Genomic DNA, 13,916 nt, shown 5'->3' on the forward strand with positions numbered 1-13,916 from the left:
GGGGAGGAGGGAGAGTGGGTTTAGGGGATAAAAAACAGAAATATGGAGAAAACGAAGGAAGGGTAGATGGTGGGACGGGAGGCCGAAATGGGACGAGAAGGAAAAGGAGGAAGACAAAGAAGGGGAATAGGAGCAGAAGGAAGGAAGAGTAGAAGGGGGCACAAAAGGGGAGCGAAAGCAGTCGGCTTTGGGGAGGACAGGAAAACGGGAGAAAGGCAGGGAAAGAAGGGGAATGGGAGCAGGAGGAAGGAAGTGTAAAGGGGGAGAAGGAGAGACGGGCGAAGCTGCGGAGCCCGCACAGAACCCACCACCCGCACCGCGCTCCGAGTGAGCAAATGGCGGCTGCAGCGATTCCCGGCACTTAAATAAGCTCGGCCCCACCCCACGCAGGTGCCCCGCGGTCCCGCGCACCTGAGCCAGCGCCGGCCCCGCCCCTGAGGCTCCGGCCCGGCCCCGCCCCTGAGGCTCCGGCCCGCCCGGGATGGAGGCGGGGCCATCGCTCCCGGCCCGCCGGGATGGGCCCGGGGCTGCCGCTTCGGCTCCCGGCGGTGCCGCCTCTGCCCCGGCGGGCGGGTCGGGGTCTCTCTCGGGCCGGAGCACCGGGGCGGCGCCGGGGCCGAGCCGGCGGCGGCGGCGATTTCCCGGGGCTGACCGAGACCGGCCGGGGCGCGGGGACCCCCGTGCCGCCCCAGCACCCCCAAACCCCGCCGCTCCCCGCCGTGCCAGGGAATTTTCTTTTTCCCGGTGCAGGCCGAGACATTTCTGTGAGAAAACTCAAAAGTCAGGGGTACGGGGTCTGAGGGGAGAGAAGAGATTCTGGTATAAATCCAAAACGCGTTGTGAAAAACAACATGGAACGACTCATTTGCTCTCCCAGCCCGATTTCTGTGTGACCGTCTGTGATTCCAGCTGCTCCGCTGGCACTGGCAGCCTGCGGGGCTCGAAGGACTTGCCAAGTGCCCAGCACGACAGAAAAGAACGGGAGAACTCCCCGGCTCTGGCAGCGGAGCCTCTCGGCAGTGTCCCGAAAGCCCCGCAGTGCCAGCATCTCTGCATGGAAGCTGAGGGGCTCCAGCGCAGCCCCTCTGCAGCGTTCCTCTGCAGCTGGCACTGCCCAGCGCCCCTGACCAGGGTTTGGGGTCCCTGCACAGCCCCCGGCGCAGCCCCCTGGCTTCTTCCAGCTCCCTTCAGCCAGGATGATTTTCTCGGGGGTAGGAGCACCCAAAGCCAGCGGAACTGGCCTCAGCCACTTTCCGTGGGATCTCTCCTCTTCCTTCCTCACCAAATTCCCACTGTCAAAACCCAGCTTGAGGCACAGATCCCCATCCCCTCAATCTCTCCAAGGAATTGGGCTCGGATTTCCCAATCCAGCAGGGCAGAAATGCTCTTGTCCTTACTGTACATCCTAATTGCAGTAATGGCTCAAGAAATAATTGAAAGAAATTAAAGGAATGAAGAGAAATTAAATAAGAGCTGCCAGCTCCAACTAAGGGATGTTCAAACCCCTTACCAACAATTTGCTTTAATTAACCGACTCAAACAAAGTAATTAACACCACATTGATACAGTATGATTCTTTTTAATCGAGTTATAGATAAATATTGCAGAATGTAAAAACCTTTGTAAATCCAGAAACTCTTTCAAGAGAGAGACAGGGCACAGCTGCAGAGAGTCTTGGGGAGTTCAGGGGAAAAACCCCAAAGTTTTCAGTGTTTAGCATCTCCCACCCTGTCGTCACTGACAGCAAACACGGCTTCAGCCTCAGGAAAACACGGAGAGTCAGGGATTTTACAGATCCTGGTCTCACCTCAGCCTCTCAGCAGGTACAGTCTGCAGGGAGAGGGAAGAAAAAGGGTCAGAATGGACAGCCTACTTCCAGAAAATCATCACCATTCATAAAGCACTAAGCAGAGCTGTAAGAACTTCCCCAAAGGTTCACTTCCCTGCGGACTGAGGGCTCTCAGTTGAAGCACAGGCTGGACCTGCCAGGGACAGACTCCAGGAACCCCAGAAGTAAAAGCCACTGGGCCAATTCCATAAAACATTCCAAAATCAGGCTCCTAGGATGTGACCATCTCCTCTCTCACCTGGAGGTGGAAGCACAAGGAATGATCTTCCCTCCTGTGGGTTTTCTGGGATCTGCAGTGAACCGCAGGGGGAAGAAAACAAAGCCTGAATGTTTCGCACGACTGGAACAGAAAAGTGGGGAAAAGGGAGGCAGGGGCACTGCTGGGGTGATAACTGGGATCCAGCCTCTCCACACCAATGGAAGCAGAGACTGAGTGACAGAGCCTTTGGGACCACTTTGCTGGGATTCATAGGAAAACGGGTGAGTTTTATTTTGGCAGTAAAGCCAAGCTGCTTCTCACCTCATCAGCCGGGTACAGCAGCAGCACCCGCAGGAACCTGGCCAGGTGGCTCTGCCTGGCAGAGGGCTCCCCACTTCCTGGGAATTGTGTGCTACGGGGCTGTGCCACTGGCCATTAAAACAGTTCCCACCTGGCCCTTCACAAAGGCAAGGTGCTTTTTCCATACAGCAAATGGTTTTTGAATTAAGAAGGTAACACTGGTAATACTCAACTGGAGAAGAAAAAAGTGAGAGCTGTAAAATTTTCCTACGCCAGGCAAAAAAGAAAGCCAAATTAAAACCAAAACAAAAACTAACATAACAATGAAAAAAACAAACCATATCAAGCATGCTTCAAGAGAGTTTAAATCTGAATGAAGTAACTTACTTAGAAGCTTGAAAAGCTGCAATGCTGCAAAAATCTAATGCTGCAAAAAAAAAGGTGCCTTCCCATCCAAACCCATCTGGAATTCCACAATTCTGTGAACAGCTCCGGGCAGAAGGACTAGATTTCCATTGTGGTTCGAAAATGCTGCTGCAAGAACACGAAGAGAGATTTCATATACTGTTAAAGTGGCACAACCACATCAAAAATTACGTTTGGAGGTAAAGTGGCAACTCTGCAATTCCAGCTTCTGATACCAAGGACACACGGAGGGCTGAAACCTGGAGGTCCTTACATGACAGGATTTCTAGATTTCTAGAGTTACCCATCCCCAGTTTGCTGCTTAGGGTTAGAAAAGGTGGAATTCTGTTCTTAAGGGGTTACCACGTACCATCAATGTGAGAGACGGGGATGCTGATGTTTGATCCGAGTCCTGGAGCAACCTGGAGCACGCTGGCGTCCCGAACCAGGTCTGCTGCCTTGTCCGTGTAGGGGTAGGGCTTTGTCCTCAGCCTCAGCAGGATCTGTCAGCAAAGGAGGAGAGAAAAGTAGAGTGCACCGGCTCCCAAGTGTGGGGTACCATGTGCTGCTAAGGAAGACCACGTGCTGAAAGTGGTTGGAAGCCGGGTGGGTTTTGGGAGGACAAATTCCATATTACTTCTGCAGGATTCTGTCTACAGTTCCTGCTCTACAAACCAAATACATCAAACGACAACAACAAACAAACAAAAAAACACCACATTAAATCAACAACAACAAAATAATTACTCCTACCTCAATAACCCCATACTGCCCCAAACCATTCCAAGGAGGGCGGCAGGAGGGGCTGGCAAAGGCAGGGCCCCGCCGGGCCCCCCTCGCCGCTGCCATCCTTCTCCAGCGCCGCCGCTGAGCCGCCTTCAGCCCAAAACCCACCCAAAAATACCCCAAAATCGTCCTAAATGCCCCCAAAAAACCCACCCAAAACTACCCAAACCCTCCTAAAAATATCCAAAAAACTCACCATAAAATGCCTCAAAACCAACCCAAAACCGTCCCAAAAATATCCCAAAAAATCCACCCAAAAATACCCTAAAACCCACCAAAGAATACCCCAAAGCCCTCCCGAGAATACCCGAAAACCCTGCCCATAAACACCCTGAAACCCCAAATTAACCACTCTGAACCCCAAAATATCCCTGAGCTCCCCATACCCCAAAATTTCCTTCCCAAACCCCAAATTCCCCCCCGACCCCCAAAATTCACTTCTGGGTCTCGTCCTCGGGGGCCGGCGGCTGCCGGGGCCCCCCCAGGCCCGCGGGCGGCGCCCCCAAACCCGGGGGGAGTTCGGGGTCCGAGTCGGGGTCGTCCTCATGAGCCACCAGCCTGGGGACCCAAAAACCGGGGGGAACCCCGAATCGGGGGGGGACCCAAAATTGGAGGGGGTCCTGGGGGGTTCTGGAAGGTTTTTGGGGCATCCCAGGAGGACTTTTGGGGTCTCAGGGGGTTTTGGGGGTCCCAGGAGGAATTTCAGGGGTCCTAAAGGGAAATTTGGAGGTCACAGGGGGAGTTTTGGGGTCCCAAAGAGAATTTTGGGCGTCCCAGGGAGGGCTTTGGAGTCCTGGGGAGAATTTTGGAGGTTTCAGGGGGTTTTTGGGAGGAATTTTGGGGGTCCTGGGGGGGGGGGGGGGGTTGGGGTCCTGAAGGGAATTTTGGGGGTCTCAGGGGGTTTTTGAGGGTCCCAGGGGGATTTTTGGGGCTTCTGAAGGGAATTTTTGGGTTCCCGAGGCTGTTTTTGGCGGTCCCGGGGCTGTTTTGGGGGGATCCCGCCGGGTATTTTTGGGGGTCCCGGGAGTGTTCTTGGGGTCCCCCCTCACCAGTCCATGGCCGGCTCCACTCCCCGGTTCCCGGTCAGCGCCAGCGCCTTCGCCCTGCGGGACCGGGGGGCTCCCGGTTATTTTTGGGGGGTCCCAGAGGGTTCTGAGGGGTTCCCGGGGGGTTTTTTGGGGGTCCCGGTGGAGTTTTGGGGGTCCCGAGGGCTCCGGGGCCTGTCCGTGTGTCCCGCCCCCCCCAATCCCATTCCCGGTGCCGGGTCCCCTCCGGCTGCTCCCGCCCGCCCTCCCCCGCTGTCCCCCCGGTGCCGCCGCCCTCAGCGCGCCGGGCCCCGAATCCCACCTCCAGCAGCGCCTCCAGAGCCGCCCGAGCCCGGTCCCACCGCCCGCCGCCATCACGGCGGCGCCGGGCTCGCGACACGTGGGGGACGGCGGCCGGCGAGGGACAGAAAGGCACAAAGCGTTCCGGTACGGACGGCGGCCGGAACGGGACAGAAAGCCTCCCTCGCCGCTGCCATCCTAATCCGGCGCCGCCGCGGAGCCGCCTCCAGCCCTCCCCTCACTCACAGACACCGCCCCGCTCGCCGCTCGCTCCCGCCCCTCGCCCCTCCCGCCGGTTTTGCCGGGCGCTGGCTGGGGGGCTGCAGTACCGCCCTGTGCCCACAAGGCGGCAGCACTTTTCAAGCGAGTCCGCGCCAAGCCACTCGCAAGAGGGAGGCCGCGGGCGGCCGGGCTGCAGTACCGCCCTTTGTCCACAAGGCGGCAGCACTTTTCAAGCGAGTCCGCGCCAAGCCACTCCCAAGAGGGCGGCCGTGGGTGGTGGGGCCACAGTACCGCCCTGTGTTCACAAGGCGGCAGCACTTTTCAAGCGAGTCTGCGCCAAGCCACTCGCAAGAGGGCGGCCGTGGGTGGCGGGGCTGCAGTACCGCCCTGTGCCCACAAAGCGGCAGCACTTTTCAAGCGAGTCCGTGCCTAGCCGCTCCCAAGAAGGCAGCCGGGCTGCAGTACCGCCCTGTGCCCACAAGGCGGCAGCACTTTTCAAGCGAGTCCGCGCCAAGCCACTCGGTGGTTTTGCCGGGCACTGGCTGGGGGGCTGCAGTACCGCTCTCTGCCCACACGGCGGCAGCACCGCGCCGTCCCCGCCGGCACGGCCTCGGCAGCGAACGCCCCAAAGCGTCCGCGCGGGAAAGAACGGAACAAAAAGCCTGCCTGCGACCCGACAGGAACCGAAAGAAAAAAGCTTTCCTCTTAAGCTGCATTTCAATATGCTTTATTTTTCTATTTTTCATATTTATATTCACATTCGGATTTGTAATGGATATTGATGGAAAATTATATTTTCATAATTTCTTACATTTATTCCTATTATATTTTATTTCAGATTTTTATACGTATCTTAATAGGTATCAGTAGAAGTCAGGGGAGGGTGTGTGGCTGGGGGCGGGGCCAGGGGAGGGGGTAAGGACGGGGTGGGGGTTAGGGGGAGGGGGTCAGCATTGGGGGCGTGGTTAGGGGCGGGGTCAGGGTGTGGGGGAGGGGGTGGAGGGTGGGTCAGGGAAGGGGTTAGGGTAGAGGGAGGATTCAGGGTGGGGGTGTGGCTACCAGACAGACCCCTCCCCTACCCAAAAAGATTGTCAGGCGCAGCAGTAGAAAATTTGATGCTACCAGGGAGTAAAAATTTTTATTTTTACTTTGATGCTCCCAGGGAGTAGAAATTTTTATTTTTAAAGTTGTTTTCTTTTTTTACTTCCTCGGAGCACAGTATTTTCTACTCCTGCTTTTTTATTCTAAGTACAGAAAGGAAAAAAAAGAGAGAAAGAGAAGGAGACAGTGAGAAGAAGAGGAGAGAGTGATAAGGAGAGAGAGAGGGAGAAGAAGAAAAGGAGAGAGCAGGAAGAGGAGAGAGTAAGGAAAAAGAGAGATGAGGAAGACAAGAGAGTGAGAAGAAAAAGAGGAGAGAAGAGGAAGAGGAGTGAGAAGAAAGGGAGAGAGATGAAGAAGAGTGTGAGAAGGACAGGAGAGAGCAAGAAGAAGAGGAAAGCGTGAGAGGAAGAAGAGAGTGTGAGAAGGAAAGGAGAGAGTGACAAGAGGAAGAGAGAGGAGGAAGAGGAGTAAGTGAGAGGAAGAAGAGGAGAGAGGAGGAAGATGAGAGAGAGGAGAGAGTGAGAAGGAGAGAGTGAGATGAAGAGGAGAGAGTGAGAAGTGGAGAGAGTGGGAGGAAGAAGTGAGAAGAAGAAGAAAGGAGGAAGAAGAGAGAGGAGGAAGAGGAGAAAGTGAGAGGAAGAAGAGGAGACGGAGAGGAGGAAGAGGAGAGAGAAGAAGAATAGGAGAGAGGAGGAAGAGCAGCGAGTGCGAAGGAGGAGAGAAGAGGAAGAGGAAAGAGAGAGAAGGAAAGGAGAGAGTGAGATGAAGAGAGTGTGAGAAGAAGAGGACAGAGTGAGAAGAGAGAGTGAGAAGAAGAGGAGAGAGGAGAAAGAGGAGAGAGTGAGAAGAAAAGGAGAGATGAAGAGAGTGTGAGAAGAAGAAGAGAGGAGAGAGTGACAAGAGGAAGAGAGGAGGAAGAGGAGTGAGAGGAAGAAAAGGAGAGAGAGAGGAGGAAGATAAGAGAGAGAAGGAGAGTGAGAAGAAGAGGAGAGAGGAGGAAGAGGAGAGAGAAGGAAGAGGAGAGAGGAGGAAGAGGAGAGAGGAGGAAGAGGAGAGAGGAGAGAGGAGGAAGAGGAGAGAGGAGGAGAAAAGGAGAGAGATGAAGAAGAGAGTGTGAGAAGAGGAGAGAGTGAGAAGAAGAGGAGAGAGTGAGAAGAGAGAGGAGGAAGAAGTGAGAGGAGGAAGAGGAGAAAGTGAGGAGAGGAGGAAGAGACTGAGAAGAAAAGGAGAAAGATGAAGAAGAGAGTGAGAAGAAGAGGAGAGCGTGAGAAGAAGAAAAGAGAGTGAGAACAAGAAGAGGAGAGGAAGAGGAGAAAGTGAGAAAAGGAGAGAGGAGGAAGAGGAGCAAGTGAGAAGGAGAGAGTGAGATGAAAAGGAGAGTGTGAGAAGAAGAGAGAGTGAGATGAAGAAGAAAGAGGAGGAAGAAGAGAAAGTGAGAAGAAGAGGAGAGGAAAAGGAGAGAGAGAGGAGGAAAAGGAGAGAGAGAAGAAAAGGAGAGGTGAGAAGTGGAGAGAGTGAGGAAGAAGAAGAGAGAGGAAGAAGAGGAGAAAGTGAGGAGAAAGGAGGAAGAGGACAGAGTGAGAAGAAAAGGAGAGAGTGAGATGAAGAAGAGGAGAGGGTGAGAAGAATAAGAGGAGAGAGTGAGAGGAAGAAGAGGAGAGAGGAGGAAGAGGACAGAGTGAGGAGAAAAGGAGAGAGAGATGAAGAGAGTGTGAGAAGAGGAGAGAGTGTGAGGAGAGAGTGTGAGAAGAGGACAGAGTGAGAAGAAGAGAGAACTAGAAGAGGAGAGAGGAAGAAGAGGAGAGGAGGAAGAGGAGAAAGTGAGGAGAGAGGAGGAAGAGGAGCGAGTGAGAAGGAGAGAGTGAGATGAAGAAAAGGAGAGTGTGAGAAGAAGAGGAGAGTGAAAGGAGAGAGTAAGAAGAAGAGGAGAGTGTCAGAGGAAGAAGAAAGAGGAGGAAGAGGAGAAAGTGAGAAGAGGAGAGGAGGAAGAGGAGTGAGAAGAAAAGGAGAGAGCGAGAAGAAGAGGAGAGAGAGTGAGAAGAAGAGGAGAGAGGAGGAAGAGGAGTGAGGAGAGAGGAGGAAGAGGAGTGAGGAGAGAGGAGGAAGAGGAGTGAGGAGAGAGGAGGAAGAGGAGTGAGAAGAAGAGGAGAGAGCGAGGAGAAGACGAGGATAGTGAGAGGAAGAAGAAGAGAGAAGAAGAGAGCAAGAAGAAAGAGTGAGAAGAAGAAAAGGAAGAGAGTAAGAAGAAAACAGAGCAAGAAAAATAAAAGAGAGATAAAAAGAAAAACTAAAAAAGTCAGATTGGAAAGAGAAAGGCAAAAGAAAGGAGGGGTAAGGAGAAAAAGAGTGAAAGACAAACAGAAAAGGAAGCACTTGAAATGAAAGAGAAAAGCAAATAGAGAGACAAGAAAAAGAAGAAATAGAGCTGAAAACCTACAGGAAAACAAATGGAGAGACTGAACACAAGGTAGGGTTCAAGAGAGAAAGAAATAGAGAGTTAGACAAAAAAGTTAAAGTTGGACAGAAAAGGAAAAAGGGTCAGAGACAAAGACAATGATAGCAAGTGTTAGAAAGACAAAGGCTGACAAAGAAAAAAAAAAGAAGAAAACATAGTGAAACCTAGATTGAAAGAGACAGACAAAGAGACATGGGGAAATACATGTAGAGGAATGGAAGAAAATAGGGTGAGAAGGAAATAGGGTTAGAGAAACATAGAGATGTGTTAGAAATGGAAACAAAGGAAAACACAGCCAGAGACAAAGAGTTACACATGGAAGGATAAAGTGAGGAATAGACTAAAGAGGAAAGTAAGAGGCAAAGGGAGAAAAAGGGTGAAAATGATAGGACTCAACCACACCAAAGAAAGACAGGAGATGAATGGTGGGCAGGGCAGAGGGTAAGAGGCATCATTATTAGGGCTGATTAATCTTTATTCCCTTAAACTTCAGCAATACACAGGGAAACAATGCATACAAATGCAAGTACAGAGACAAATACAACAAAGAATACATCATACCTAGGCACAAAAGTACAAGTCCAATTTACATGCAGCAAAATACATCAAAAGACAGGAACAACTGCAAAGACAGAACAATATAATGTACTACAAGCCAAATACATATCGACACAATATAACGGTGTCTCCATTTCAGAAAAGTCCACAACGCTTTTATTGTTATGACGCACCCGGAACAAAAACGGCGCAAAACGCTCCGCCGACGTGCACGCCCCCTTCGCGTTACGCACAAACTCACATTCACGGCAACTCGCTCCGGAGACTCCCAAAAAATCCTCCTGCCTGATGAAAACCCCCCCTGAAAGGCAAAGGCCATACACACAAGGTTGTATCTGCTCCACACACACACACAGCTGCAGACACAAGCACACACAAACTCTCACAGACAGACACAGACAGTCACACTCTCACACATTCTTCTGCTGACACGCTGGCTGCCACCCTTACGTGAAACGCTGCACTGAAGAATATGCTTAAACGCTTCTTCTGACCGCAGGACCTCCATGTCAAATGGTAGATTCCAGGAAATTCTGTAGGGACCCGGGGACCTACGAGACAAGGGGAGGCGGTCAGTGACTGACTATCTGAGAGCTAGGAGCTATACCAACTCTGGGCCCATCAGTGTTGTACCCCAAACCCCGTAGAGAACAGATGAACGGCAAAGCTTTATAACTGCTCTACCTGAGCGTGACTACTTGCCCGGGCAAGGCAGCTCCGATCATAATTGCCACAACAGAGGTGCATACAACATAAGCCAATGTAGGTACGTACAGTATAAGCACAAACAACATAAGCCAACGTAGGTACATACAGTATAAGCGCAAACAACATAAGCCAATGTAGGTACATACAGTGTAAGCACAAACAATATAAGCTAACATAGGTAGGCGCAACATACGCACATACAATAGAAGCAGACACAGGTAGGTGCATCATAAGTGCATACAACGTAAGCTGACAGAGATACAAGATAAGTGAGGACTTGATATAATTATCCAGAAGACTAATTTTTGAGCCCTATATCCTTTGAGAAGGCAGATGCTACAGAACTACTGTGGTCAGGTGATGAGGGGCTAATAAGCTCCGTACGGAAATCCATGAGAAGGGCTACCAAAACTGAGAATGAAGACGGATGAGAACATCTCGTGTACATCGTCCGGACCCAAAAAGTAAATATGTAAAAATGCCAGAATAATTGATATCCGGGAAGGTACGTGAGCAAAATATGGCCAATACGGCACAAAATGATGTTGCTAAAGCATGGAGATGTAACAAAGGCCTATGACACAGACAACGTGACACGGACACAGACAACGTGACACGGACACAAGTGGAAACTGCCTGGCAATTTCACCTTATGGACCCAAGATTCCTAGCCCAAGATGAGCCATGGGCTGATGATGCCAAAGAAAAGAAAGCCCTAGGGCAGTAGCACTTGATGATGACATGCAACTCCTTTCAAGATGTTAGTGCCAAAGCACTTAAGAGGAAGCCTAAGAAGCTCAGTAGGCCTAGAGAAGGAAGAAATGACTACAGGGTGACTGTAGCTATAGCTCCAGACATGAAGGCGGGCTCCTATGGTGAAGAGATCCACGACAACGTCAAGAGTCAAAGAAGGCCGCCGATGCGAACGTCACGAGAACCAGAGAGGGATCGGAACTGCCCTGCCCAGCGAAGACTCTGGGGGGGCTGAGGAGAAACCCTCTCCCTTTGCTCCCGAGGGGCCCGTCCCACTATGGGCCTATTCTCCAAGCTAACATCAAATAGCCTCCTGTGATAGTAAAGGTTTTCCCCCCATCTCCCACCTACTGGCCCCAGCACTTGGCTTTTGCAAGACAACCGGATGGAATCCAATGTCAGTTGGATGTGGACGGCGAGACGTTCTCTGCATCAGCTTCGGTGCTGCCGTTTCCAAACTTCAGCTACGCTCCTCCTCAGGGTACCTAAGACAAAACAGAAAATGCAACTAGTGCCCACGAAAAGAGGAATCCCCGAAACTCTGACACACCGCTGCCCCGGCTCACCTGAAGTCTCAATTTGACTCCACAAGCTGCCTGGAGGATACCTGAAAAACAAAAGGGTACACACTTAGCATGCTGCTGCATAAGGGTCACCTGTGAGTCACTGTGCCAAAATGCCAACTCACCCGCTCGCCTCTGTTCCTTCACACAGCTAGGGCAGCGACAGCACCTGCAAAAAAACAAAGCAAAACAACCCACACTGAGATACTGTGAAAACAACATCCCCCTGACCTGAAAAGCACACCCACCCAGACCTTACGCTTGCACCCACCTGGCCTTGGACATCCAGACATCCGGACCAGGGACATCTTGCAAGATGACTGCCTAAAATAAAACAAAGTAACCAAGAGTGGATGCTTAGAATTGCACCAAAACCTGAAACCTGAGCAAGAACAACTCCTTCTGTCCACTGCTCAGCTGGCACACAGGGCCTTGACTGCTGCTATCTGCCTGGACCTCCTAAAAATAAAGGCAAAGAACACTGCTGTAACATGGTCACTATTTAGGCTTCCCCTGAAAATGCAAACAATGACTGACCCGATCATGGGAAAACCCTCACCCAGGACTGGGGCTCTCTGCCACTGATCTGAACTGTCTGCATCTGAAAGGAAGTTAGGACTAGTGTCAAATGGCTGCAGGACAACTTAACAGCACCAAACATGTTATGTCAATCTCCTGATACAATCTAGAGCCCAACTACACCCTGCAAATTACAAATTTCAAGTCCCCAGGACTTGTGCTATTACAGGCTATGCAGCAGGGCAGAGCAGTTGTGGGACAAATACGTGCAGACACCCGTGACACAGGACAGGGAGAGAGAGCTTTTGAGGAGAAGAAAGGACCGAGAGACCCAAAGAACACAGAGTGCACCAGAGACAAGTGACAGGACACACACCAGAACTGCTCTGCCCTGAGCACCTCAGCACTGTGATCAAAACAGACACTTTCCCTTTAGCTGGCCTAAGGAGACACTTCTTGCACATCCCTGCCCCCAAAGCTCATTCAAAATGCCCTCCCAGAACCCCGCTTTCACCCCCTCTGCGGGCCTTAGCCCTCCACTTATCTCTCTGGCATCTGGGGATGAGAATCCACGTCGCGTGGCAATGGAGGCTGCCTCGACTGCGGGGAATGTCCTATGGTCACTGGGCTGTGGTCCGTGCTCAGCTACAATCGAGAACACCAAACATCACTGCATGATCTTAGCTGCACAGCAGCCACAACCCAGCAATTCTGCTGCTCACCATTATTCTCCTGAGAACGCCGGGCAAATAATCCACCTTGCTGTGTTGTGCCAAAAACACGCCCGGCCCTTAACAGGGAGAGACCCTGTCAGGCACCGCCTCAGAGAAGAACCGAGCTGTACTGAGGGGACACACCCAGCCAACGTGTACGAGTTAAACAGAATTTTCTCTCAGAACTGGGACTTTCAGCACCCCCCAGGTGCTACTCGACTGCCACAGACACACAGAGGGCTTCGTGAGGCGCTCTGGGGTTGGCCAGTCCTGCTCCAAGCTCTGCTGATGCCTCTGTGGTTTTAACGCTGTCCTCAAGGAGGTGGTAGAACCTCACAGTATTTGCCCCTGGAGCTTAATTTCTGAAGTTTTCTTTGGGAAACGCATCCACTTCCTACTTAACAATGCAGTCCCCTCTCCTGCTCTCGGGAAGAGCTGCCCACAGGCATGGGAACCACCTCTCCTCTCCTCTGCCCTTAAAACACTGTGTTACTGAGGCCAACTACTTCCAGACCAAGACTGTCCATGCAGGGACAGTGTCCCTTCTCTTTAGGGTCAGGGGAAAAGGGCAGAAGCACCTACAGAGCTTCAATGCCCCTCTTGAGCACAAAGCACCATGAATCTGCACCTCCTTCTGCTTGCAGGGAAGATAATAAAATATATTTTATTTAATATTATATTATATTTAATATTAATTATAGTTAATATTATAATAAAGATAATATAAAATATAATAGGGAGCCCTACAAACTGACATCAGGAACCTGGACTGGTGAGTTTTCTTTCCCAGGGAAAATGGCCTGTGATTGTGCCCAGAGCTCCTTGGGTCTTAGGGTGAGGCTGACTGGAAATAATCCGAATATTAAAGGATATATTCAGACCCCAGCTGCCCCCCCCCACAAACTTGTGCTTTTCTGACAGTGCCAAGGGAGCCCTACAAACTGACGCCAGGGACCTGGGCTGGTGAATTTGCTTTCACCAAGTAGATATCCCTCATTTATTCACAGGGCCCTGCAATGCCCCTGGGTTGTCAGGTCCTAAATTTCCTTTTGCCTCCTCAATGTCAAAACAGCGCAGGATTTCTCCCAGTCCAAATCTCCCATCCCCAAGTACTCAGGGTTTTTTATTTCTTACCAAATACCTGTTGCAAACTGACAGTACAAAGCTTGGGGCTTGATATTTTCTGTGCTGGATTTCACCTCAAGAAATCTGCCACCATAAAACCCTAACCACAACCACTTCACTTTGCTCACAAATCACAACCTTCAGACCAGCATTATGGCACCTTACCCACTGGCCCTCCACTGGCACCTTCCCAAAGCATTCCAGTACATTCCAGTAGTACTCTGCATTTTCAGTGGGCATTCTGTCAGACCCACATCCTGACACTAAAAATGCACCAAGGAATTCTACAATAGCCATTAGGAAGGCATAACAATTCTCTAAAAGTCACCAGAGAA

At 51.4% G+C, this 13,916-nt stretch overlaps 1 protein-coding gene and 2 long non-coding RNA genes across 6 annotated transcripts; all 3 read right to left on the reverse strand.

Annotated features, from left to right (window-relative positions):
* Positions 1 to 1,563: 1,563 nt before the first annotated feature.
* LOC144248475 (uncharacterized) lies at positions 1,564 to 3,156 on the reverse strand. Of its 2 annotated transcripts, XR_013341759.1 has the most exons (4): positions 3,124 to 3,156; positions 2,736 to 2,882; positions 2,088 to 2,139; positions 1,564 to 1,830 (listed from the first exon to the last, which is right to left on the reverse strand). It is a non-coding gene; the product is annotated as an uncharacterized LOC144248475 (long non-coding RNA). The 2 variants fall into 2 exon arrangements; XR_013341758.1 differs by lacking the exon at positions 3,124 to 3,156 and having other exon boundaries at positions 2,736 to 3,106.
* Positions 3,157 to 3,181: 25 nt separating this feature from the next.
* On the reverse strand, positions 3,182 to 4,968 carry LOC144248476 (UBX domain-containing protein 1-like). 2 transcript variants are annotated; one of them, XM_077790626.1, is made up of 4 exons: positions 4,887 to 4,962; positions 4,589 to 4,642; positions 3,978 to 4,097; positions 3,182 to 3,256 (listed from the first exon to the last, which is right to left on the reverse strand). In XM_077790626.1, the coding sequence occupies exons 1-4, from the start codon at positions 4,937 to 4,939 to the stop codon at positions 3,247 to 3,249; spliced, it is 237 nt and encodes a 78-aa protein (XP_077646752.1). In that variant the 5' UTR covers positions 4,940 to 4,962; the 3' UTR covers positions 3,182 to 3,246. The 2 variants fall into 2 exon arrangements, 1 of the variants encoding a protein (XP_077646752.1); XR_013341760.1 differs by lacking the exon at positions 3,978 to 4,097 and having other exon boundaries at positions 4,887 to 4,968.
* Positions 4,969 to 9,096: 4,128 nt separating this feature from the next.
* On the reverse strand, positions 9,097 to 11,550 carry LOC144248477 (uncharacterized). Of its 2 annotated transcripts, XR_013341762.1 has the most exons (6): positions 11,496 to 11,550; positions 11,350 to 11,393; positions 11,228 to 11,268; positions 11,009 to 11,146; positions 9,651 to 9,751; positions 9,097 to 9,501 (listed from the first exon to the last, which is right to left on the reverse strand). It is a non-coding gene; the product is annotated as an uncharacterized LOC144248477 (long non-coding RNA). The 2 variants fall into 2 exon arrangements; XR_013341761.1 differs by having other exon boundaries at positions 9,097 to 9,751.
* Positions 11,551 to 13,916: the final 2,366 nt, after the last annotated feature.

Source organism: Lonchura striata, unplaced genomic scaffold (genome assembly GCF_046129695.1).
Source record: "Lonchura striata isolate bLonStr1 unplaced genomic scaffold, bLonStr1.mat Scaffold_147, whole genome shotgun sequence".
Taxonomy (NCBI): Eukaryota; Metazoa; Chordata; class Aves; order Passeriformes; family Estrildidae; genus Lonchura; species Lonchura striata.